The sequence below is a fragment of the Anomaloglossus baeobatrachus genome, chromosome 4, assembly GCF_048569485.1.
Source record: "Anomaloglossus baeobatrachus isolate aAnoBae1 chromosome 4, aAnoBae1.hap1, whole genome shotgun sequence".
Classification (NCBI taxonomy): Eukaryota; Metazoa; Chordata; class Amphibia; order Anura; family Aromobatidae; genus Anomaloglossus; species Anomaloglossus baeobatrachus.
In genome coordinates, this window is record NC_134356.1 from 663,908,873 (window position 1) to 663,936,010 (window position 27,138).

Here is a 27,138-nt window from a genome sequence, read left to right on the forward strand (position 1 = left end):
TAGCTGTAGTACCCTGCGTTGCCCGGGATAGTAACTGTCTGTCTGTCTCCCAGTCTATGTCTGTCTCTGTCTGTTTGTCTCTGTGAGTTTGTCTCTGTCTGTTTGTCTCTATCCATGTTTGTCTGTCTGTGTCTATCTCTCTGTCTGTCTCTTAGTCTGACTCTCTCTATCTCTGTGTGTCTGTCTCTCTCTCTGTGTCTGTCTGTCAGTCTCTTTCCTTTGCCTGTCTTGTTCCAGGTCTGTCTCTTTCCTCGTCTGTCTCTTTCCTCGTCTGTCTCTTTCCTCGTCTGTCTCTTTCTAGGTCTGTTTCATTCCAGGTGCGTCTCTTTCCCCTTGTCTCTTTCCCTGTCTGTCTCTGTATGTCTTTGTCTCTCTCTGCCTGTCTCTCTCTTTCCCTCTCTGTCTGCCTTTTTCCTGTCTGCCTCTATCTGTCTCTTTCTGTGTCTGTCTGTCTCTGTCTGCCTTTTTTCCTTGTCTATCTCTGTCTGTCTCTTTCCTTGTCTGCCTCTATTTGTCTGTCTGTCTCTGTCTCTTTCCCTGTGTGTCTTTCTGTCTGGCTTTTTTTTTTCTATCTGTCTTTGTCTGTTTGTCTCTGTCTCTTTCCCTGCACTGTCTATCTGTCTCTCTCTCTTTATCTGTCTCCCCACCGACATCTTATTACCTCACACATAAGCTTCTTATACTAACAATTTATTTTGTTCCTATAGCAACCAATCACAGCTGCTATTAATAACTTATAGCTCGCAGCTCCATTTACTTTAATGAAGGCAGTTTTTTTGGGGAGTAACTGTAAAGCGCGGGGTTAAATTTTCCTGTTAAAACATAGTCTATGACATTCCCTGAGTCACGTGGAGTGTCTGTGCAAAATTTTCTATTTGTAATGCGACGGTGCAGATTCCTTTAGCGGACATACAGAAATACACACACACACACACACACACAGCTTTATATATTACATTTAACCCCTTAAAAACCGGGTGATTTTTTTTTTCGTTTTTTGCGCTTCGTTTTTTTTCATCTACCTTATTCCAAGAGCTATAACTTTTTTTTTCCATTAACAAAGCTGTGTGAGGGCTTGTTTTGTTTTTTTTTTTAAATTGAAGTTGTAATTTTGAATAACGCCATCCATTTTATCATATAATATAAAGTGGCGAAAAAAATATTATTACATTTATATTTATTTCTAATTTTTTTAATTATAGTTATTTTTATTTTTTTATTTATTTATTTTTTATATATAGTTTTTGTTTTATGGGAAAAAAATGCAAAATGTGGCGAAATAGCAAAAGAAAACAAAAGAAAAAAAACACCCCAAATAATTCTGCAATTTTTTTAAATTTATATTTAGTTATATTTTTTAATTTATATTTTTTATTTATTTTTACAATAAAAAATGGACCAGGCGATATGATTCCCCAGGTCAGTACGAGTTTATACATACCAAACATGTATAGTTACTTTTATCCATGTGGTTAAAAAAAAAAGGCTCGTGCCACCACTTTTTTTAACATAATAAAAAAAAAGCAATTTAAAAACAAGCACTTTTTATTTAAAATGCAGAAATTTTTAACGTATTAAAAAACAATTTTTTTATAACAATAATAAAAAAAAACATTTTTTTTATTTAGTTTTTTAACAATTTTTTTTTTTCATTTTGACTTTTTTCATGCAATAGAAAAACAAAAAAATTCTATTTTATTTTTTTAGTGTAATAAAAAAGAGCAATAAAAAAAGTCATTTAGAATTTAGAGGTTTTTTTTACGTAATAAAAACTAATGCAATTAGAAAAAAATTTAGAAATTTTTTTTTAAACAATAAAAAAACCTTATTTACATTGTAGATTTTTTTTAAATAAAAAAAACTTTTTTTAAGAAGAATTTTTAATGAAAAAAATGCAATAAAAAAAAGTTATCATACGGCAACGTGGAAGAAGGGAGGAAAGAAACAGAAAAAATGAGAATTGACTGTGAGAGGAAGGGGTTAATGCTCATTTTTTAACTCCTTAGTAACCTGAGCCTCCACCATCCACAACAGGTGTTAGTTTCCATCCAATAGTTAACCCCCTTAGATGCCGTTGTCATTGGTGACTGCAGAATCTAAGCGGTTATGGCCCATGGGGACGTAGCATAAAATAAAACTCAAGAAAACAAAGTTATGCACTTAAAGGGTTAATCGTCTAAAACTTTTTCTCAGTAACATCTGGTTCAGACTTGTCAGACAATGGTATCACCCCGGAGCGCAGAGTGACTGCACAGGTCACACATCACCTCCTCCCGGGCGGGGCCGACACGTCAGGTGTTTAATCTCCCCAAAAAATAAATCCGGCAGAGCCAAGGACACCTCTCATTTCAGCACCGAATTCACGAAGGCCCCCCTTACTAGGAAGTGTTGCTCTTGGATACCAGCCAATGCGGCCCTCTGATTGGACAGTTTTTAGAAGTGGGCGATTACTTTCCGGCTGAGTGAGGTGTACGGCATACGTGAACGCTACGGCGGCCGGTGAGGGACAGAAACGGCTGAAATTTCGCTTCCTGGCCTGGACTGTTGGATGTAACGTATGTTCTGAAGGGAAAAAGAGCCGGAGGATCCAGCGGAGATGAGCGGCAAGAGGAGAGGGGAGTCGGGGCGACCCCCTGCTGACATGGGTACGGTCCCCGGGGCGAGCACACTGGTATCGGGGCTTCTCCTGCCGGTATTCCGTACTCATTACCTCAGTGTCGCTCCTGCACCGCGCGTGTAACAGGTGGTCTGCACCTTCCCTCCATGTGCTGCGGCCCCCGAATAATGCGCACCCGTGTGTGAAGCCCCCCGGCTGTTCTACCCTGCTGCACAGTCAGACGGCGGCCCCGGCACCGGTCCCGAGGAGGCGGCCTCCGGGCACTCCTATTCCTGTGTTTTATCGTGACTTTCTCCTTTATCCCCCTCCAAAATGTGTCAGAGAAAGTTAAAAAAACATCACTGAGCGCTCCACTGTACTGGCCCCTGAGCGCCCCCTACCCGTGCTCCACTGTACTGGCCCCTGAGCCCCCCCTACCCGTGCTCCACTGTACTGGCCCCTGAGCGCCCCCCTCCCCCCCCCCCCCCCCCGTGCTCCACTGTACTGGCCCCTGAGCGCCCCCTCCCCCCCCCCCCCCCCCCCGTGCTCCACTGTACTGGCCCCTGAGCTCCCCTACCCGTGCTCCACTGTACTGGCCCCTGAGCTCCCCTACCCGTGCTCCACTGTACTGGCCCCTGAGCGCCCCCCCCCCTGCTCCACTGTACTGGCCCCTGAGCGCCCCCCCCCTGCTCCACTGTACTGGCCCCTGAGCGCCCCCCCCTGCTCCACTGTACTGGCCCCTGAGCGCCCCCCCCCCCTGCTCCACTGTACTGGCCCCTGAGCGCCCCCCCCCTGCTCCACTGTACTGGCCCCTGAGCGCCCCCCCCCCCTGCTCCACTGTACTGGCCCCTGAGCGCCCCCCCCCCCTGCTCCACTGTACTGGCCCCTGAGCGCCCCCCCCCTGCTCCACTGTACTGGCCCCTGAGCGCCCCCCCCCCTGCTCCACTGTACTGGCCCCTGAGCGCCCCCCCCCCCCTGCTCCACTGTACTGGCCCCTGAGGCCCCCCCCCCCCCCCCGCCCGTGCTCCACTGTACTGGCCCCCTGAGACCCCCCCGTGCTCCACTGTACTGGCCCCTGAGCGCCCCCCCCCCCCCTGCTCCACTGTACTGGCCCCTGAGCGCCCCCACCCCCCCGCCCGCACTCCACTGTACTGGCCCCTGAGCGCCCCCCTGCCCGCGCTCCCACTGTACTGGCCCCTGAGCGCCCCCCTACCCGTGCTCCACTGTACTGGCCCCTGAGCGCCCCACCCCCCCCCCGCCCGCGCTCCACTGTACTGGCCCCTGAGCGCCCCACCCCCTCGCCCGCGCTCCACTGTACTGGCCCCTGAGCGCCCCACCCCCCCCGCACCGCGCTCCACTGTACTGGCCCCTGAGCGCCCCCACCCCCTGCTCCACTGTACTGGCCCCTGAGCGCCCCACCCCCCCGCCCGCGCTCCACTGTACTGGCCCCTGAGCTACCCCCCCCTGCCCGCGCTCCACTGTACTGGCCCCTGAGCGCCCCACCCCCCCCGCCCGCGCTCCACTGTACTGGCCCCTGAGCGCCCCACCCCCCTGCTCCACTGTACTGGCCCCTGAGCGCCCCCACCCCCCCCGCCCGCGCTCCACTGTACTGGCCCCTGAGCTACCCCCCTGCCCCGCGCTCCACTGTACTGGCCCCTGAGCGCCCCACACCCCCCCGCCCGCGGCTCCACTGTACTGGCCCCTGAGCGCCCCACCCCCCCCGCCCGTGCTCCACTGTACTGGCCCCTGAGCCCACACCCCCCCCCCCCCCGCCCGTGCTCCACTGTATTGGCCCCTGAGCCCCCCCCTACCCGTGCTCCGCCGTAACTGGCCACCGAAACCCCCCCCCCCCCCCGCCGTGCTCGCCTGTGCTTGCCACCGAGCCCCCCCCCCCCGCCGTGCTCCGCTGTGCTTGCCACCGAGCCCCCCCCCCCCGCCGTGCTCCGCTGTGCTTGCCACCGAGCCCCCCCCCCGCCGTGCTCCGCTGTGCTTGCCACCGAGCCCCCCCCCCGCCGTGCCTCCGCTGTGCTTGCCACCGAGCCCCCCCCCCCTGCCGTGCTCCGCTGTGCTTGCCACCGAGCCCCCCCCCCGCCGTGCTCCGCTGTTGCTTGCCACCCGAGCCCCCCCCCCCGCCGTGCTCCCGCTGTGCTTGCCACCGAGCCCCCCCCTGCCGTGCTCCCGCTGTGCTTGCCACCGAGACCCCCCCCTGCCGTGCTCCGCTGTGCTTGCCACCGAGCCCCCCTCCCCGTGCTCCGCTGTGCTTGCCACCGAGCCCCCCCTCCCCGTGCTCCGCTGTGCTTGCCACCGAGCCCCCCTCCCCGTGCTCCGCTGTGCTTGCCACCGAGCCCCCCCTCCCCCGTGCTCCGCTGTGCTTGCCACCGAGCCCCCCTCCCCGTGCTCCGCTGTGCTTGCCACCGAGCCCCCCTTCCCCGTGCTCCGCTGTGCTTGCCACCGAGCCCCCCCTCCCCCGTGCTCCCGCTGTGCTTGCCACCGAGCCCCCCTCCCCCGTGCTCCGCTGTGCTTGCCACCCGAGCCCACCCCTCCCCGTGCTCCGCTGTGCTTGCCACCGAGCCCCCCCTCCCCCGTGCTCCGCTGTGCTTGCCACCGAGCCCCCCTCCCCGTGCTCCGCTGTGCTTGCCACCGAGCCCCCCTCCCCGTGCTCCGCTGTGCTTGCCACCGAGCCCCCCCTCCCCGTGCTCCGCTGTGCTTGCCACCGAGCCCCCCTCCCCGTGCTCCGCTGTGCTTGCCACCGAGCCCCCCCTCCCCGTGCTCCGCTGTGCTTGCCACCGAGCCCCCCTCCCCGTGCTCCGCTGTGCTTGCCACCGAGCCCCCCCTCCCCGTGCTCCGCTGTGCTTGCCACCGAGCCCCCCTCCCCGTGCTCCGCTGTGCTTGCCACCGAGCCCCCCTCCCCGTGCTCCGCTGTGCTTGCCACCGAGCCCCCCCCTCCCCGTGCTCCGCTGTGCTTGCCACCGAGCCCCCCTCCCCGTGCTCCGCTGTGCTTGCCACCGAGCCCCCCCTCCCCGTGCTCCGCTGTGCTTGCCACCGAGCCCCCCCTCCCCGTGCTCCGCTGTGCTTGCCACCGAGCCCCCCTCCCCGCGCTCCGCTGTGCTGGCCACCGAGCCCCCCCTCCCCGGCGCTCCGCTGTGCTGGCCACCGAGCCCCCCTCCCCGCGCTCCGCTGTGCTGGCCACCGAGCCCCCCTCCCCCGCGCTCCGCTGTGCTGGCCACCGAGCCCGCCGCGCTCCGCTGTACTGGCCACCGAGCCGCCTCTCTCCGCTGTACTGGCCACCTAGCCCCCCCGCCTCTCTCCGCTGTACTGGCCACCGAGCCCCCCCCCGCCGCGCTCCGTTGTGCTGGTCCTCTGAGCACCCCCGCCGCGCTCCTCTGTGCTCGACCCCCCTGAGCGCCCCCTCCACGCTCCTCTGTGCTCGACCCCCCTGAGCGCCCCCGCCGCGCTCCGCTGTGCTCTACTCACTGCTGCGCCGCGCTCTGCCATAGTTACAACTGAGCCCCCGCTGCGCTCTGCTGTAGTTGCCGCTGTACTCATAGCTGCAGTTTACTGTACTCGCCTCCGAGCCCACGCCATACTCCGCTGTACTCTCCGCCATAGTTTGCTGTAGTCATGCTGAGCCCTCACCGCGCTCCGCTGAACTCACCCCTGAGCCCCCACCATACTCCGCTGTACTTGTCGCCGCAGTCCTCTGTAGTCACCACCGTGCTCCACTGAAGTCGGGGTGCTCTCTTCCGCATATCCTCTATTCTTCCTCCTTACCAGCCATTGATCCATAGACCCAGAAAGTTCCAGTTTCTCCTCCTCGCTCCTCAGGACAGAGTCGTACCCCCTGTGGCTTTTCTATGGGGTTTTGCACATATTGGAGCGCCCTCTCTTGGATCAGTAGAGGTGACATCTCGGGGTACCGACAGATCCTCAGCAGGAGGCGCCGCACTCTACATACTCACCCCTCAGTCCCTGCTGCAGACCTTTCTCATTTACTGTAGGTTTTTCACCCCCGGCCTCCTCAGGAATCTGATGGTGGCCGGTGCTGGCTCCTCTCTGCTGCGTCCTGGTAGAGGTGATGGGTAGGGGAAGACCCCGGCTGCACTATATTAGCACCACAATACACAGCCGGACCCCCTTTGGTGCCTCTGGGTCAGGAGTCCTGGGTCCGGCCTGTATGGCCATTAAAGCTTGCTTTTTGTGAATTCGACTCTTGTGAGTATTCGACTTCAGCCATAGTACAGATGGCTCCTACTCTCGCAGGCTCTTGTGCTGTACCGCTACCTGTAGGGATCATCACACAGCTCCCGCAGGCTCATGTGCTGTACCGCTACCTGTAGGGATTGTCACGTAGCTCCCGCAGGCTCATGTGCTGTACCGCTACCTGTAGGGATCGTCCCACAGGCTCATGTGCTGTGCCGCTATGTCTAGGGATCATCACGCAGCTCCCGCAGGCTCATGTGCTGTGCTGCTATCTCATTAACCCCGTTGTGTCTCTTTCCTCCATAGATGCAGACATTTCCGGTGTCCGGGCCGTGTGCGTCCTACCAGGATCTGGCCGGGGGATTGGCCATCGCCCAGGTGCTGAATCTCGTGTGAGTACATAATAGGGGTTAGTAACCGAAGACCCCCAAACCTTCTTCCCCCCCCCCCCCCCCCCGATCCCTTTCTGGTTAAAGGGGCCGATTGACCAATAGGCCATGAGCACAAGTGGGGATGTATCCAGCCCAGGGAAGGCGCATGGTGAGCTGCGTTGCAGCACTTGTCGCTTTACTGCACTTGTGATCACTATTAATGTCGCCACCTCTTTCCTTGTATTGGGGTCGGGATCCATCATTCTGTGTCTTGTGTCTGCAGAGACTCCTCGTGGTTTAATGAAGCCTGGCTGATGAGGATGAAGCCCGACTCTAGTGACAACTGGAGGCTGAAGGTGAGGTGTGCGATCTGTAGGAAGGGCTGCAGCGGTCACCACCACCACAGCACCCCTAAAGGGCGACTGGTCCCCTAATGCTGCGCATACGGCTCATTGTATGTTTGCGGAGAGGACAATGGCAGAGAATATGATTAAACCCGCAGATCACTTACAAAGGTGACGCTATACCCTTTCCTCCATCAGGTCAGTAATATGAAGAGGATCCTGCAGAGTGTTCTGGAGTATTATCAGGATGTGAGTATCTTCTGTATACACAAAGCAATGATGGTCTGTCCAGTTATACTCCATCATTAGAATTATATACCGTATTTTTCGGACTATAAAACGCACCTGACCATAAGACGCACCCTGGTTTTAGAGGAGGAAAATAGGAAAATAAAATTTTAACCAAAAAATATGGTCATGACACACTGTTATGGGGCGAGGATCTGCTGCTGACACTGTTATGGGGGTAATGTCCCCAAATTCTCTACTAAGGTACCCCATTCTGATAAGGATCCTCCTGCCTTGTATATGATCCTGCTCATATACCCCCCATCCTGCTAATAATATACCCCCCATCCATCCTGCTCATGATATACCCCCATCCATCCTGCTCATGATATACCCCCATCCATCCTGCTCATGATATGCCCCCATCCATCCTGCTCATGATATACCCCCATCCATCCTGCTCATGATATGCCCCCATCCATCCTGCTCATGATATGCCCCCATCCATCCTGCTCATGATATGCCCCCATCCATCCTGCTCATGATATGCCCCCCATCCATCCTGCTCATGATATGCCCCCATCCATCCTGCTCATGATATGCCCCCCCCATCCATCCTGCTCATGATATGCCCCCCCATCCATCCTGCTCATGATATGCCCCCATCCATCCTACTCATGATATGCCCCCCCCATCCATCCTGCTCATGATATGCCCCCCCATCCATCCTGCTCATGATATGCCCCCATCCATCCTGCTCATGATATACCCCCCCCATCCATCCTACTCATGATATACGCCTCCATCCATCCTGCTCATGATATGCCCCCATCCATCCTGCTCATGATATGCCCCCATCCATCCTGCTCATGATATACCCCCCCCATCCATCCTGCTCATGATATACCCCCCCATCCATCCTGCTCATGATATACCCCCCCATCCATCCTGCTCATGATATGCCCTCATCCATCCTGCTCATGATATGCCCCCCCATCCATCCTGCTCATGATATGCCCCCCCATCCATCCTGCTCATGATATACCCCCCCATCCATCCTGCTCATGATATGCCCTCATCCATCCTGCTCATGATATGCCCCCCATCCATCCTGCTCATGATATGCCCCCCCATCCATCCTGCTCATGATATACCCCCCCATCCATCCTGCTCATGATATACCCCCCCATCCATCCTGCTCATGATATGCCCTCATCCATCCTGCTCATGATATGCCCCCATCCATCCTGCTCATGATATGCCCCCCCATCCATCCTGCTCATGATATGCCCCCCCATCCATCCTGCTCATGATATGCCCCCCCATCCATCCTGCTCATGATATGCCCCCCCATCCATCCTGCTCATGATATGCCCCCCCATCCATCCTGCTCATGATATGCCCCCCCATCCATCCTGCTCATGATATGCCCCCCCATCCATCCTGCTCATGATATGCCCCCCCATCCATCCTGCTCATGATATGCCCCCCCATCCATCCTGCTCATGATATGTCCCCATCCTGGTAAATGGCGTGTATCCTGTGGCACAGGAAAAAAAAAAATAAACGTTTATACTTACCCTTCCTCACTCCCTGAAGCACCGATCTCTGTCTCAGCTGCAGCGCCGCTGTGTGGAGCCGTCACCGGTGTCTGCAGCATCGCGTCTTCCTGTCTGTGCCGGCGGTAAGCTGATCGATTCTGGTGGATACTAGCGGCGCGCACAGCGATGACGTTATCGCGGTGCGCGCCGCTAGTGTCCAGATCAGCTGACCACCGGCACAGACAGGAAGACGCTATGCTGCAGGGGGGCGGCTCCACACACGGTGACGGGTGAGTACACTGATTCACTGCACCCCGCGCTGATAATGATGCACGGGGGGCAGTGAATACAGCCGCACATGATCACTCCAGGCTGTAGTTGCCAGGGGTGATCACGGCCGGCTGCTAATTATGCACACACCCCCTTCCCTCCCATCACCCCGCCCACCTGTCAGCACCGGTTTCGCTGAGAGATGATGGGCGGGAGGATGGGCGTGCATATGTAATGAGCGGGCCCACGTGGTCACGGCAGGCTGCTGCAGGCTGCTACAGCCTTCTGGTGCCGCCGATGACCCGCTCCACCGCGGCACCCTCATTCCCCGCACCCGCAACCTTAGTCAGACCATAAGACGCAACCCCCACTTTCCCCCAACATTTGGGGGGAAAAAGTGCGTCTTATGGTCCGAAAAATACGATAGTTAACATGGGGGCAGTATTATAGCAGTTATATTCTTGTACATGGGGGGGCAGTATTATAGTAGTTATATTCTTGTACATAGGGAGCAGTATTATAGTAGTTATATTCTTGTACATAGGGGCAGTATTATAGTAGTTATATTCTTGTACATAGGGGCAATATTATAGTAGTTATAGCCTTGTATATAGGGAACAGTATTATAGCAGTTATATTCTTGTACATAGGAGCAGTATTATAGTAGTTATAGCCTTGTATATAGGGAACAGTATTATAGTAGTTATATTCTTGTACATAGGGGGCAGTATTATAGTAGCTATATTCTTGTAATAGGGGTAGTATTATAGCAGTTATATTCTTGTACATAGGGGCAGTATTATAGTAGTTATAGCCTTGTACATAGCAGTATTATAGTAGTAGTTATATTCTTGTACATAGGGGCAGTATTATAGCAGTTATATTCTTGTACCTAGAGGGCAGTATTTTCTTTACTTTCGGGGCTGTGTCAGTGACACCATCCTAATTATGCGTCTGACTTTTCTCCTTACTTTAGCACATCTTGACCATACCTTTACCTCTCGTGTACAGTGTATGGTGTCCCCTTTCCGGCTCCAGGGCTTACCTGTAATCGTCACCTTGTTCTTCCCCTATCGCTCGGCTTTGCCCTTGTTTTGCCGCTGTATACACAATGGTGCTCTTGTCTGGTCGGGTTTTCCCTATCTGGAATTTCATCTCTTATCTATGTAAAGTTCTGTCCTCCACCCGCACTTCCTCCTCGCCAGCTGTACAGTTCTGTCCTGGGGAAATATCCCCTGTGATCAGAGTGAATCATTATCCAGCCCTGAACAATAACATGCGTGATGCTGGGACCACAATTGGGGTAAATCTACAGTATTGGACCAAAATTTGGACACCTGGTCACGCTTTTTGTTCTTTATGGATTGTGCACATTCTAGAATCAGACTGTAGGCAGTAAAACCAAAAATGAGGGCACACCATTTGGAAACATGTATGAAATAGTCCTGAATACGTGTTACACCTTAGATTCTTCATAGGACTCCTTTTTTTACTCTGACACCCCATTGCCATTTTCTCAGCAGGTTCATCAGCTCTTCACCTGGGAAACGTTGTCGAAAATTATTTTTTTTTCCCTATCTCTGGCATTCAGAAAGTGTGTGCGGCAGTGGGGTATGATTTTCAGAGGCCGTGTTGGGACAGGACCATATAGTGCTGAGCCTTCTCCACAAATGTCCTATGCCAGAATATGGCAAGGACCACTCAAGTAAAGCGGAACAGCCCATCATTACTTTAAGGCCAGAGCTCCACTTCCGTATGACTCATGTGAGTCTCGCACTCTCTCCTGACGAGAACAGATCGGCTGCATGTATTTCCATGCAGCTGAGGTTCTCATGTGCGGCCGTGCCGGGTGATACCGATGCCAGACTCACACAAGTCATACGCATGTGGAACTCCGGCCTAAGAAACAGACTGTCAACTCAGAAAATTGCTAGAACCTTGATGATATCTTCATGTGCAGTCATAAAGACCAACAGTCATTGTGATGAAACTGGCTCTCGTGAGGACCCGCCTCTTAAAAGGAAGATCAAAAATTACCTCTGCTGCAGAGGATAAGTTCATCAGAGTTACCAGCCTCAAACTGCAAATTGACAACACCTCTGATAACAGGTCTCATAATTGATGCACAGACATCAAGTTAAGGAAAACCCATGATGAAAATATGGACATAAACCCTGCTGTAACTAAATACAAGAAATAGTGCATATAAATAAACATTGGGTACTTGGTAAAGACTATTTTTGATGAAAAAGTGTAAAGCCATCCCACCGCGACAAGATGTACCCAAATCAGGACAGTACTGAACGCTCTGTAGTATTGAAACCTTACCATGTATCAAATATTACCTCTGCTGCAGCGGATAAGTTCATCAGTTACCAGCATCAGAAACTGCAAATTGACCGAACCTCAGATAACAGCGCTCGTAAATGATGCACAGACATCAAGAAGCAGCCACATCTCAACATCTACTGCCCAGAGGAGATTGTGAGAATTAGGCCTTTATGGTCGAATTGTGGATGGTTTCTGCATGTTGTCCACCATGAAGCATGGAGGGAGAGGTGTGATGGTGGCATCCATCTGGTTTACACTAGTGGGACTATCTTTTATTGTTATTAATCACTGACCTCAACCCAATGGAAATGGTTTGGAATAAGTGGAAGGCAGAGTGGCGGACAACTCTGCACCTCTGGGAAATCTTTCAAGACTGTTTAGCAACTGAAGGTCGTCACCTGCAATGATTTCCGAGAGAATGACAAGGGCGTGAAAAGGGAGGAGGACTAGGATGACTCTAAGGTGTATGTTGTTTCTTTACTCCTTGTTCCCATATGTTTCTCTGCCTTAGTTCATGGTTTTGCTGCCTTCAGTCTGAATCTATAATGTGCACATTCCAATAAGAGCAAGGAAAACCATTGCACAAACAGGGGTGTTCAAAATTTCCACCTGTATCGTATACGCTAACTGATGTGTATCAAAACCCCAAGTCAAAATCTGTAAATACATCACAGTCCATATCTGTTGACCTGATGGTTTGCTACAATGTGTCAGCCAATTACTCAGATATGTAGCTCGTTATAAGGTGCCTATACGTGTAAGAGAATATCGGCTGCAATCTACCAATATTTGTCTTATTCTAGTATTGCCTCTAAATATACAGGGGTTATAAAAAGTCTGCACACCCCTGGTACGACGACCAAAAAAAAAAATCCTACAAAGAAGAATCAATTCCGAGCTTTTTCCATAATCTGTACATTGAAAAACTACCATAAGCGAAAAAGATTTTTGGGTGGAAAAAGAGAAAAATAAAGTAAAATAATGTGTTTGCATAAATATACACGTCCTTATACTAATGCTTTGAAGTTCCATGGGAATTTATGATAGAATTTAATCTTTTTCGGTCAGGGTTTATCACCTGGCACATGTAGTATTGACGATCTGCCCGCTCTTCCCTGCAGTAGCTCCACAGCTATCAGATTGCGGGGGAATCTCCTGTATACAGCGCCCTCTTCAGATCAGATTTTCTATGGGATTCAGGTCTGGGCCATTCCAAAGCTCTGACCTTCTGGAGAAGCCATACGTATGGTGATTTTTAGAGGTCGCTTAGGGTCATTGTTGGGCTGAAAAGTGAAATTCCTCTTCAGATTTTTTTTAAAAAAAAGACGAAAAGTTGACTGATATTTGGAACTGTTCATAATTCCCTTCATGCTGACTTAATTCCCAAGTTCTAGCTGCAGGAAAAACAGCCCTAAAGAACAATGCTGCCTCCACCATGCCTCACTGTGGGTATGATGTTCTTTCAGTGTTGATTTTGCACCAAATTTTCCTTTTTAAAATTATGGCCATAAAGTTCAACTTTGCTCTAATCAGACGCTTTCCCACATATTTTTTGCAGACTTTATTTGTAGGTTTTGGTAAAACGTAGCCTGGCATGGATGGTTTTTTCTTTTGTTAGGAAAGGCTTTTGTCTCCTACCCCCTCCTCTTAGCCCACAGGCCAGACTTGGAGACAAAATACAGTGGATTGCTGTCACATGTAGCACACAACCAGTACTGGCCAGAAATTCCTGTAGCTCCTTTATTGTTGCTGTCGGTCTTCTGGAGCAATTTTCTTCACGTTTTTTTGAGGGATGTCCAGTTTTTAGATAATGTCACTGTTGTGCTAAATTTAAGCCACTTCTTGATGACTTCTTCTCAGTGATCCATGATGGATCTAATGCTTTGGATGTTTATTTTTTTATTTTATTTTTTTTTTTTTTTTTTTTTTTTTGTTATACCCTTCACCTGACAATGTTTACCAATGAGATCCCTTTGCTGTGTTGTCAGCTGTTTATGAACCATGGATTTTGCAAAGAAGAAAATGTCAGGAAAATCCGACCAAAACAGCAAAACTTTATAGGGGGTTAATCTGAATCCCTGTTAATGACGGCGGGTGTGTATAGGGTGTTCAGACTTATGCAACTACATTATTTTAGTTTTATTTTCCCCTTCGGTTGTTTTTCTCAGTGGATTAGTACAGATTTCGGGCAACATTAAAGTGGAAAAATTTCTGAAATGATTCTTCTCAGCATGTTTTATTTTTCTACATGACGTAACCCTGCCATTTTATCAGGGGCGTGTAGACTTTTTAATTCACTGACTGCAGACAGAGATCTTGAAAAGGCAAAAACGTAGAAATTCCATTAGTTTCTCTCTTTGCTTAGCATTTACGGTATAATATTTCCACAGTCCAGCGGTTTTGGACAGTCTGGGGAAGTTCACGAGGTTGGCTCTGATCTTTTTTTTGCTGCGGTGGCATGACATTTTCTTATACATAACCGCACGCCTATCATGACGTCTTATGGAGGCCAAATCCATATTGCAACCAGTATCACAGAAATCTGATCATTGTGCTATTTATCGCTGCCACCTGGTGGTCACTGGTGCAACTGCACTTTACTCATATCTGTTCCTTTTATCAAGTTTCATATAGATATAATCTGCATAATAATTAGAGCAACTTTGTAAACTCCTTACATTACTTCTTATGTGTTGATACTGGAAACAGTCAGTAAGCTTGTCAGATTAGCAGTACGGGACATTGGAGAAGTATTTTCCAGCACTAGATGACCGACTCTTGAGTTGCTGTCATGTTGACCGTTCTCAGGCATTAAATGACCAGTGTGCAAACACCGATGAAGGAAGATTTCAGCTCTGAAGCACACAAGAATTGTGATATGTTTTTTCATATTAGGTTCTCGGGCACCCGGTTTCGGAGGATCACATACCGGATGTTGCGATGATCGGGGAGTTCTCTGACACCGCAGAATTGAAAAAGATGGTGCAGCTGGTGCTGGGGTGCGCCATCAGCTGTGACAAGAAGGAAGGTGAGACACAACTGAGCATAGAAGGGAAGATTTGCAATTTTTGTAGAACACCTTAGTTTTTGTGGTCTATAGACACTAAGGCATCTGAGTCTGATCACACACAAGCCCATTGTCCTCTACGTCTGCTAAATGTTGCTCCTGCATCCAACAAGGGACATGTCTGTACGGCACTGCATCAAATAAGTGGCCTATACTGTGTAGAGAAGAGCTATGGGATCATTACAAACACTCCTCGCAGCAGTCAGTGTGGGGGGACTAGAGCCAACAGTGCCAGAAGTGTTTAGAATTACACACATACTGTTCTCAGCACAGTAAATGTCAGCAGTCAGATAATGGAGGAAAGTAGGGGTCTTCTTTGTTTGTTTTTTTTGGGGGGGGGGGTTCCCCTTGTTTGACACCTCCTGCTTATGACTGGCCAACATCATGCAGGGGTAAAAGTACACAAATCTCTGATAATTTATAAATTAAAAATCTAAACCTTACAAGTGAACATCTCAACAATCGAGATAAGAATTTAAAATATTTAGGGGTTCCAGAAAGGGGCACATATTGAATCATAGAGTCTTCTCTATCCTTGCTCTGCGCCACTCATCTACTCACTGGTAAGGAAGTAAAATTGTTAGAAGCCTCCGGACACAGGCAAGGATGTCTGACGAGGAGGTTGGGTCCCACAGGTTGTGCACCCCTGATCTAAGTGATTAAATGATCCCATGTACCCCTATGAGATTAATAAGTATTGTGTAAATTAAAAAAAAAAAAAAAAAATCATCATTTTGCCCAAAAAAGTGGAAAAAAAAATGCAACCAAAAAGTCATGCAGGGTCAGACTGGCCCACCGGAGGACCACCAGCAGGGCATTACTACCCTTACTGATGGGGGGCCAGTGAAGAGGGGGCCCAGCTGGGGTACTTGCTTCACTTTAGTAAGCCCCGGGTTCCCCTCTTCAGCGGGCCCCAGTCCACAGCCGCACTACCACATGGCTAATTTGTATGTGATGCGCTTCAGGGGAGATGTATACCAGGATGGGGACAAATGTACCAGGAGGGGCCCAGAATGGGGACATAGATACCAGGATGGGGACAAATGTACCAGGAGGGGATTAGGATGGGGACATATATATACCAGGATGGGGACAAATGTACCAGGAGGGGCTTGGGATGGGGACAAATGTACCAGGATGGAGACAAATGTAGCAGGAGGGGCCCAGGATGGGGACATATACCAGGGACGTGATATATATAATATATTATATATATCAGGAGGGGCCCAGGATGGGGACATATACCAGGGACGTGATATATATAATATATTATATATATCAGGAGGGGCCCAGGATGACTGAGCCCCTCCCCTGTCTGACTGAGCCTTTCTCCCCAAACTACCCCTGACCAGTGACTATGCCCGCTCTCCCTGTATCATCCCTGACTGACTTTGGTTTTGTTAGATGAGAACCCCTTCCCCCCCCCGCACTCCAGCCTGAGGGGCTTTAAGAAGTGTATTACCTTGTATTATTCCCTGATATTAGCCCGTTTTTACACACAATTGGTGGTATTAGATATTTCTATGTCGCTACATAGTGGGGCCCGAAGAATGATTAAAACAGGCCCTGTTTAGGAGGAAAATCAGGCCTGGTTCTTAAATGGTTAAATGTACCACGGCGGTGAGGTTGGTGCGGGGCCGTGCCCCCGCCATGTGACCGGCCTCAGTTATGACTCTGATCTGTGAAGCTTTATTGCTTTTTGTGTTTGCACAGAGCACATCCAGCAGATCATGACCCTGGGCGAGTCGGTGCAGCAGGCCGTCATGGAGTCCATACAGGAGGTAGGTGCAGCCCAAAGATTAGTGTCTGCCGGAGGGCCCCACTCACTGACAGAGGGCAGGTCCTGTGTGCGGAGGCTCGGGTGATCACCTGACCTCGCCTATGGAAGGAAGTCACTGGGCTGACGTCAGAACATTACATGAAAGTCTTCTGATCCTCAATTATGAGTGAGGCTGCGCAACCACATAATGTGTCTGGAGCCACCAGTGGGGTCCTGGGGGTGTTTCAAAACATGCCAGTGAGGGGGAAGACGCAGCGGGGAGGTCCTGGGTGAGGGGGGGAAGACGCGGCGGGGAGGTCCAGGGTGAGGGGGGGAAGACGCGGCGGGGGAGGTCCAGGGTGAGGGGGGAAGACGCGGCGGGGAGGTCCTGGGTGAGGGGGGAAGACGCGGCGGGGAGGTCCTGGGGTGAGGGGGGAAGACGCGGCGGGGGAGGTCCTGGGTGAGGGGGGAAGACGCGGCGGGGAGGTCCTGTGTGAGGGGGGGAAGACGCGGCGGGGAGGTCCTGTGTGAGGGGGGGAAGACGCGGCGGGGAGGTCCTGTGTGAGGGGGGGAAGACGCGGCGGGGAGGTCCTGTGTGAGGGGGGGAAGACGCGGCGGGGAGGTCCTGTGTGAGGGGGGGAAGACGCGGCGGGGAGGTCCTGTGTGAGGGGGGGGGAAGACGCGGCGGGGAGGTCCTGTGTGAGGGGGGGGAAGACGCGGCGAGAGGTCCTGGGTGAGGGGGAAGACGCGGCGGGGAGGTTTCGGTAGGGGGTTGGTAGCACAAGTGTGGTTCTGGGAAGGGCGGGTGCAAAATGGTCGGGAGGAAACGGTGGACACAGAGTCTGGAGGCAGGACAGCTCATCCACACGTGCCGGCCCAGTGATTGGGTGGTGCGTGCACTGACTGCGGTGGTCCTGTACTGGAGCACATCTGGGGCCGTTGCTCTTCAGTGCTCTGTACTCCTTAGTGAGTGACGCTTGCAGTTGTGCACAGTAATTTCGCTGCCGTTACTTTAAGTACTGTAAGCCCCCCAAACGTCCGCCCTCCCCCCCCCCCCCCCCCCCCCCCCCCCACTCTCGCTTCTATACCTACATGTGTGATTTGTACTACATGACGGCTGAACTTTCTGACTCTGTATTAACCCCTGCAGCTCCTGAGCAAGGAACCTACAGACATCGTCTCACCCGACAGCTACGTCAACTACGACAGTCAGGTCAGTGCCCGCGCGATCTGTGTCCTCCATCGTTTTCTCCGTGATTCTCCAGCTCTTGTAAAACTACAACTCCCAGCATGCTGTGTCGTTCTGGAGAGGGGCCCATTGCAGACCACCGGTGTGACCAATGCCATCCACATTGCTTTATAGACCCTGAATCATTTTGCTTTTGCAGCTTTGGATGTGACTGGAGTAGGGCATACGATTGATCTCCTTATCTTTGTTTATATTTCTTTGTTCTCCTCTTCCCAGTCTCGTAAATATTACTTCATCAGCGAGGACAACGGATGAGAAGACGGGCATCCTGCACCGCTGTCACGAGCTGGAGCAGCAGGTACAGCAGCGCCGCGGGCGGCTGGGGGCATGCGCTGGTTTTGCGGTGATTGTGGTGGCAGCGGATTCTGCATTTTCTGCATTACGGACCCCCCAGGGGGTGGCGGGGTTGGGTGCCACCATCTACTTTTTGCATCCACAATATAAGTCTGCTGGGAGACTCCCCGCCGGGGCCACGATGGGTGTGTGAACAAGTTTTCTAGACAGTAACACGCCGTAGGGGTTGTCAGAGCCCCGTTCCTATGACAAACCTTTTACTATCGGGACAATACATTTAAAGGGGAATCCTCCTTTTTCTTACCATCTGACACAACCCTTCCCCCGGTGCGGTCTCTGACCCGCAGACTCTGGTGGTGGCGGGGGCGGTGGTGGGCCGGGGCTTCCATACGTGGCTTTTCACCGAGTGATTTCACCCTCTAAAAAGGTTTTAAGCTGAGTTTGGTTTGGCATCCGGAGATGTTGGGTGAGTTTCATGCCTGCCTCGTACCCGCTACCTGTGAGCCTAACCCTTATGCATGCCAGCAGTGCCTAACCCGGGGCCGTGCCCAGCAGTCGGTGCCAGGGATCGGCCATGACACTGACACGCGCCTGCTCTGTGTGTTGTCTGCTGCGTGTCTCCTGCCTTATTAAACCGTGTATCACTTGTATGTGTCCGCAGCCGTCAAGTTTGGGTGGTGGGAGGGTGGGGGCGTCATTGGTTGCTCGATATTGTGCCCACCTTCACATATACCTCCCGTCTCCCACCAGCCCCTCATATCCTCCCCGTCCGGTGCCCGTCCCTACTGGGTGGAAAGAGGACAGAATGGAGCAGCTGTCGCCCCTCAGCTGTCCCGTTTTCTCTGATTGTGCTATATATATGTCAGTGCCCGCGCACAGGCTGCCATCATAGACTAGAATCTACGGCCTCTGGGACCCTCCAGGACTTACCGGGGGGGGGGACGCCCGAGGGTGAGAGGGTCTGCAGAATATTGCATGCAACATCCGCACCTTGTTCCACACCCCCACCCCCACCTCCCCCCCCCCCCCCCCCCCCCAAATCCTTTGCATGGGACTGCCCTACCGCACTGCATCGTGAAGGTTAGGCCGGAGAAATTTGGGACTTCATGGCTGGAACGGCATGCTGGGAGTTGTAGTTACATAGCGCCTACTCGTGAAGTCATTTTTGCCAATAGCCATTGATCCTCGCACCTTAACCTGAGTTTCGCGGCTGCTGTGAGTCCACAGCTCCCATGAGCATGCTGAGAGTTGTAGTTTCACAGACCCCCGCAGGACCCACTGTTATGACTCCCCTTAACCTCCCCTCTTTTTCCACTGTTTGTCTTTTAACCCTTCTCACGCCATGTGCACCTTGCTCCTTTCCTTCCCGTGTCGTGCCCCCCCACCCTTCCCCCTCCTCCCACCTTTTTACTCCTTAAGATCTCGTTGCTGACGGAAGAGAAGCGTAATCTGATGTCCGAGAACCAAGCTCTCCGAGAGCAGCAGGATACCCCCGACAGAGATACCGGGACCCCCCAGATGTTCGGCAAGAAGATGCTCCTGCTGCAGAGTCAGATTGAGCAACTGCAGGAAGAGAACTACAGGTACGAGCAGAGCCAGCTGGGAATACTGGTGCCTGAATATGACGGCTCTGCAGTGTAGACTGACACACAGCGAGAAGGATAGATATGCAAATTACTGCCATTTACAGGCTCTGGAAAGCTGGGTAATGTTGGCTATGGTCAAAGAGGGCCGATCTGTCCATGCATCAGTGACTGCATGCGCTTCTTCCAGGCTAGAGTCTGCTCGCGATGATTACCGGCAGCGGTGTGAGGAGATGGATCGGGAGGTTCAGGACCTACATCAGCGTAACCAGGACCTGACGGGTCTGGCCCACGAGGCCCAGTCACTGCGGGATGAGATGGACATACTCCGGTAAGGGGTGGAGGCCAAGAACGGTGAGGTCTCTAGTGATCATGATTAGGTGGAGTCTATTTTTTTTGTTTTTTGTTTTATGGACCATTGATGTCAGGGGGTATGAAATGACAGAACAGGGGCCCCTAAGCTGGCCCTCGGAATTGATTCGCTGCATTGTCCCTTATCCTCAGAGGTAGACTTGATGGTAGCCAGGTCTGAGCCCCCAGCATGACCCTGACTCCAGTCCGAGCCCTGATCTTACTACCCTCTCCTCACCCTTGGGGCGGGCCGGGGAGACAGTAACGAAACGGACAAGGGAGAACTTTGGGGCCTCACTCACAATTTGGAAATTTAAGGGGAGTGTAGTTGTGTCATACACCATGTGGGAAGCTGAGATATCTAGAGTTGTTTGCAGTGTAATGTACAATCAGAAGGTATTTGCGGTTCCCGTGGTGGCTGTATTAGGACACATACTGGGTCCCCCCAGGACAGATGTGACCGTGGACCCCTCACTTCTGCCTCTCTCCCATTAGGCACTCTTCAGACCGTGTGGGGAAGCTTGAATCTCTGGTGGAGTCTTATAAGAAGAAGCTGGAAGATCTGGGTGATCTGCGCCCGCCAGGTGAAGCTTCTAGAGGAGCGAAACACTGTGTACATGCAGCGCACGTGTCAGCTGGAGGAGGAGCTGAACAAAGCACACGCGTCCCGGGGACAGGTGGAGAGACTGAACCGACAGGTGAGACGGGGACGTCTGGAGCGGACTACGACAACATGGAGGTGTAGATCTGCTGTGGGTTACCTTGTCCTCTCTCACCTCTGCAGGTCCAGGAGATGAATAAGAAGCACTCCGCAGAGTCCCTGAGGGCCGAGAAGTGGCAATTCGAGTTTCAGACCTTAAAGGAAAAGTTTGAGGCTTTACAGAAGGAGCGAGAGGTAAGGATGTGTCTCCATTATGGGGTCACCTCTCTGTGCAATCTCCGTAGTCTTCAGACCATGGATGTGTCCAGAGAACAGGGGCTACTGCCGCTTATCCCAGGGCTAGAGAAAGCTTCAGGCATACTGGAATTTCTGGTGTTCTCGGCACTTCTTCACCAGCAATGGGCACCGTCACCGACCGGCCGCGGTCATGTGTTTTCTCTTTAGCGGCTGCTGATGGAACGAGACTCTCTGCGCGAGACGAATGAAGAACTGCGGTGCTCGCATCTCCAGCAGACGTGCCTGGTGCAAGCAGGTGAGGGACCCGCCGCCATAGTACATCACGTGCCATTACTTACTGGTGGTACATATCATAGGAGGCATTTCCTTGTGGATGCTGATGGTGTATATATAATAGAAGGCGTTTCATCCATGTGTGCTGATGGTGTATATATAATAGAAGGCGTTTCATCCATGTGTGCTGATGGTACTTATAATAGGAGACTAATAGCCAGTGGATGCTGATGATATAGATATATATAATATATATACACACAAGGAGGCATTTTCCCATGGATGGTGATCATGCATACAATAGGATGTTTCACCCATGTATATACAAGAGATGCTTCGCCCGTGGATGCTGATGGTGTGTGTGTGTGTGTGTGTGTGTGTGTGTGTGTGTATATATATATATATATATATAATTATATTATATTATATTATATTATATTATATTATATTATATTATATGGTCCAAAAGTACGTGGCCAGTATGAGTAATAGGGTTATCAAACATGGTGGAAAGTGAAACTGACTCAGTTGCCCTTAGCAACCAATCAGGTTCCACTTTTCATTCTTCACAGACTCTTTGAAAAATGAAAGGTGGAATCTGATTGGTTGCTAAGGGCAGCTGACAGCTGAGTCAGTTTCACTTTCCACCATGTTTGATAACCCAATTACACATACTGGCCACGTACTTTTGGACCATCCTGTATAATTATATATATATATATATATATAATAATTTTTAGTCTGTGTTTTGCCTTGTGTGTGCTGGTGGTGTATATATAATAGGAGGCGTTTTGCCCATGTTATCCGTACACTGTGCATATTCGTCTGTTCGCAGATGCCCTCTCTGGACTGTCTTCTACCGTGGACAACTTGGCTGCAGAGATCCTTCCTGCGGAGCTCAGGTAGAAGTCACCCCCGGCGCTGTATACCATACTGGTTGGGGGGCGGGGGGGGGGGCTGTATACACTGCTGTGCTGACCCCTGTCTCCCCTGTAGGGAGACCGTGCTCCGTCTGCAGCAGGAGAATAAGATGCTGTGTGTGCAGGAGGCCTCGTACCAGCAGAGTTTGTCCGAGATGCAGAATCTGCTGGAAGAATCGAACCGCGGCCGCAACAGACTGGAGAGCGAAAACCGGTGAGGAGGAGGAGCCGGCCGGGGTCCATGGGCGTCAGCCCCCTCTAGGTACAGACCTCCATAGATGGTGACTGTTGCTTATTTCAGGCTGAATCAGCAGCAGATCCAGGAGCTGAGGAGTCAGATCGAGGATCTGCAAAGACAAGTGAAGGAGCAGGGCAGCCGAGCAGAAGACGTGAGTGTACCCTGTGTGTGCCCGACCATCGTCTTGTCCTCTCCGCTCACTAGTCTCTAATGTGTCTCCTCTCTGTTATAGACTTCCCAGCTGAAGAGGAAACTGGATGAACATCTGTAAGTCGGGACGGGGGTCTCTCCTGCAGAGCTTACACTCTAATGCACAAGTTGGAGAGCACTATGGGACACATAGGACATACTTGTGGGTTTATAGAGCCCGATGTGGATGGAGGAAGCGTTGAGTCACAATTATCCTCTATACATCAGAGAGCAGATAACTTTCTGATTCCTGGGGGTCCGACCGCTGGTACCACAACCTACCCTGAGATCAGGCCCTGCCTTCAAGTTAGCTCCATTCATTGACTATGGGACTTCTGGAAATTGCAGTGGGCTCTACTAGGCTTTTATACCAGCCCTATAGACAAGGAAGGAGGCAGAGCACATGTTCCATTCAAGATGGGTCCACAGGTCCCAGCAGTCAGACCTCCAACAATATTCCCTAATGGATGAGGGGAACACTTAACTTATGATTTTAGGAAATGTTTAATAAACACATATCTGGTGATATGATGTGTCTGCTTTGTGTTTAGGGAGATGCTGCATGATGCTCGCTCAGAATTGCAGAAGAAGAGGGAATATATCGAAACGCTGCAACCCAAAGCTGACCTGAACAGTAAGCGCTCTTAATAACTATATACCTGCAGCCACCACTAGGGGAAGCCCATAGTTTAGCTCAGAGACCTGGATAGATCCGTGTGCAGTGAGCCCCACCTAGTGGTGGCTGCAGGCAATATTATTTATTTATTTTTCTCCCACTTTGAGATTTTTTTTTTGTGTGAGATTCTCTGCTTTCTGCGTACACCCTGAATTATTATAACATCGTCTCTCTCTGCTTTTTCAGTGTCACGGAAAGTGGATGAGTTACAGCAGATCCTCCAGCAGAAGGAGGAGGACATGCGAGCCATGGAGGAGAGATACAAGCGATATGTGGAGAAAGCCCGAACGGTGAGACGCTAAGAACAATGGGGGGTTTTGTACAGCACTCAGACCTCCGCTCTTGATACATTTATGGTATAGATGTATCTGGCGTCTTCTAGTTTACCTAACGCCCCTGATGCATATGGTGGCACTATAGGATAACGTTGTACGCTGAATGACTTGTTGTGGTATATAGCGCCCCCTGGAGGGGAGCTTGGGGATTGCTGCTTGTCGCATGGTCCCCACTGCCGCCCGTAACTCCACATATTAAACACCCCCCCCCCTTCCCCATATCTCACACACTGGGGGGCAAGCCTCCTTATCCCACAGATTTTCGATTTCCTTTTGAACCTTCTCAGGTTATTAAAACCCTGGATCCCAAGCAGCAGAATTACAATCCTCCGGAGATCCAGGCCTTAAAGAACCAACTGCAGGAGAAGGAGACCAGGATCCGACACTTGGAGGTGAGGAGGGGGAGGGAGGTGGTCATATTTATTGCATGGGGGTGGGTATAATAATCTTCACACTCTTTTTTGGCTTTCACCAGACTGACTTTGAGAAGACCAAGTCTCAGAGAGACCAAGAGGAGAAGCTGATAATATCTGCCTGGTATAACATGGTGGGTGACTGTCTGCCGATGCCTGGGTTTGGGGGGTGGTGGTGGACGGTAGGGGTCTGGGGGTGGTGGTGGACGGTAGGGGTCTGGGGGGGGTGGTGGTGGACGGTAGGGGTCTGGGGGGGGTGGATGGTAGGGGTCTGGGACTGTGGGTGGGGGGTGGACGGTAGGGGTCTGGGGGGGGGGGGGGTGGACGGTAGGGGTCTGGGTCTGCGGGGTGGGTGAAGGTGAGCTGGTATGGACTATATGTATTATCCATTCTTTCCCCCAGGGGATGGCACTGCAGCAGAAGGTCACAGACGAGCGGACGCAGGTCCCTAGCGGAGCGCAGTCCTTCCTGGCCCAGCAGAGGTTGGCCACCAATGCCAGACGGGGGCAGCACTCCCGCTCATTGCTGCCCAGATACAGCGACAAGCGGCAGAGCATGGCATGAAATAGGACTGATGGAGCTGAGGATTGCCCCATGAGGGCGGCTGGGTTACCTCCTGGTTGGGACGAACCTGTCACTGCCCTGACAATCACACTCCTTTAGGGGGCGCTGATGTTCTTTTTATAAAACCAATCCCCTTCATTAGGAGAGGGGGTCTGCCTTTTTTAACTTCTGCTGCCTCTTTTGCCCTGCGTGTTGCACGTCCTGTGTTTTGTGCTTCTTAGAAATACTTTTTACTTCAATTTAATGACTCCGAAGCCCGAGTGGAGCCCCCTAGAGGAGACTTGGGGGACTTTTAGGTCTGGATGAGCTATGTTCAGTGTATAGCAAGTCCAAATTCCCCTGGATCCGTACATTAGTGACTCCCTTATGGTTTTATTACAGTCGTAGCTTTAAATCACTTCAATACACAAGTTCATCATCACAAAATAATAATCACATTTTAGGGTAGAAGGGAAACACCCTATCCATGTGCCCCCAGTCTGTCTGTGGCTGCTACTGCAGCGCCACTACTGCAGCACCTTTACTGCAGCACCTCTACTGCAGCACCACCTGGTGGTTGTTTGTAGGTACTGCAGTGGGGACTAAATTCTGGATTTTAAGTTGCCACCTCCTGTCCCCGGGGAAATATCCTTTGGCAAAGCTTCCCTTATTTCCCTTCCTCCCTTCTTTTTAACTAGTGCACTTTAATCATATCGTAGCTGAGCACAAACCAAAGAACTCCCCCTTTTTAGGCCGCACCTTCACTGCTTTTTATCGATTCTTGGTCAACATAGGAATATCCTATACATTTACTGCTTTTACAATCCCCCCCCCTTGTAGTCAGGCAGGGGATGTATGCTCCATTGGAAGGGGGTTACACCATTTTTGGGATGTGGTTTTTATTTTTTAAGTCAGTAACACTAATAGTATTGTATATACATTATATATATTCTATATGTGCAATAGCGGAGGGTCCTTAAAGGTACAGACGTTACCTCCTTACAGCCTGAATTTTTGCCTTATCCCTTTTGAAAAGTATTACACCCATCCTTGAACTCTCGTTGTTGCCATTTTTCCGTTTTTGGGTTGGTTTTTCTTGTTTTTCTGGTTCTTTTTGTCATTTTCTATCTTGTATTTATATTTGTTTTAAACTGTGAATTGCTTCCTTTATCTTATCTTTTTTTTTCTGTATCTGGTTATTGTCTAAAGCCCCCTCGACCCTTAAAATTTATTGAAATTTAGGGTGTCATGCCCTAAGATAGAAAGTTTTAACACTTCATAGGAAATGAGCTGCTTTACAATAGTTTGGGATCAGACACCTATTTCTGTCCTTATTTGTGAAGGCGCAGTACATCCCTGTGGCCTGTGGGTGGCGCGGCGATGTTCTGATATACCGTTGCTGCGTCCGCCGTCCTCGTACCATCTAATATCTGTAGCCGCCGTTCAAAGGGTACGAATACGTGATCTCCTCTAGCCTTTTGGGGGGCTCATCTTGCGGAAGCCCCCAAATTACAGATGTCTTTTCTATCTGCTGTTAGTTTACCAGTCGTAGTATTGTTTATAAAGTTGTCTAATTTTATACGCTACAAATAAACTTTTATCTCTTTTTACCAAAAATTGTTTTTTCTTTCCTTACATAAGAAAATTGTGTAGGTTTTATTGAGTAATGGCTGTAGTACCCGGCGTTGCCCGGAATAGTAACTGTCTCTCTCACTGTCTGTCTCTGTCTGTGTGTCTGGCTCTGTCTGTCAGTCTCTTTCCCTGTCTGTCTGTGTCTCTTTCGCTCTCTCTTTCGCTCTCTCTTTCGCTCCTATAGCAACCACTCACAGCTGCTATTAACAAGATGTAGCTGCTCTTTCCATTGACTTTAATGGAGACAGGTGTTTTGGAGAGTAATTGTAAAGCGCGGGGTTAAATTTTCCTGTCAAAACAGTGTCTATGATGTTGAGTCACATGGGGGGGGGTCTCTGCAAAATGCCGTGATTGTAAATGCGATGGTGTGAACTCCTTCAGCTGACACACACACACACACACACACACACACACACACACTTTATATAATAGATGGGCCCTGTACACAATATTACCTGTCAGAGAAGCAGTGTGCTCCAGAGCTATAATACTGCCCCTATGTACAAGAATATAGCTACTATAATACTTCCCCGTATGTACAAGAATATAGCTACTATAATACTGCTCCTATGTACAAGAATATAACTACTATAATACTGCCCCCTATGTACAAGAATATAACTACTATAATACTGCCCCCTATGCACAGGAATATAACTACTATAATACTTCCCCGTATGTACAAGAATATAGCTACTATAATACTGCCCCCTATGCACAGGAATATAACTACTATAATACTGCCCCCTATGTACAAGAATATAACTACTATAATACTGCCCCCTATGCACAGGAATATAACTACTATAATACTTCCCCGTATGTACAAGAATATAG

At 50.9% G+C, this 27,138-nt stretch overlaps 1 protein-coding gene across 1 annotated transcript; it reads left to right on the plus strand.

Annotated features, from left to right (window-relative positions):
* Positions 1 to 2,536: 2,536 nt before the first annotated feature.
* Positions 2,537 to 26,286, plus strand: HOOK2 (hook microtubule tethering protein 2). Its single transcript, XM_075346601.1, is given in 25 exon segments — positions 2,537 to 2,620; positions 2,622 to 2,645; positions 7,103 to 7,188; positions 7,451 to 7,523; positions 7,710 to 7,760; positions 14,777 to 14,909; positions 16,662 to 16,729; positions 17,858 to 17,920; positions 18,173 to 18,202; positions 18,204 to 18,254; positions 19,670 to 19,833; positions 20,024 to 20,164; positions 20,680 to 20,761; positions 20,763 to 20,882; positions 20,969 to 21,079; positions 21,290 to 21,377; positions 22,191 to 22,257; positions 22,352 to 22,489; positions 22,577 to 22,664; positions 22,746 to 22,780; positions 23,254 to 23,336; positions 23,565 to 23,668; positions 24,001 to 24,105; positions 24,189 to 24,260; positions 24,529 to 26,286. Coding segments are annotated over 25 exon segments (2,163 nt in total). The 5' UTR covers positions 2,537 to 2,596; the 3' UTR covers positions 24,691 to 26,286.
* Positions 26,287 to 27,138: the final 852 nt, after the last annotated feature.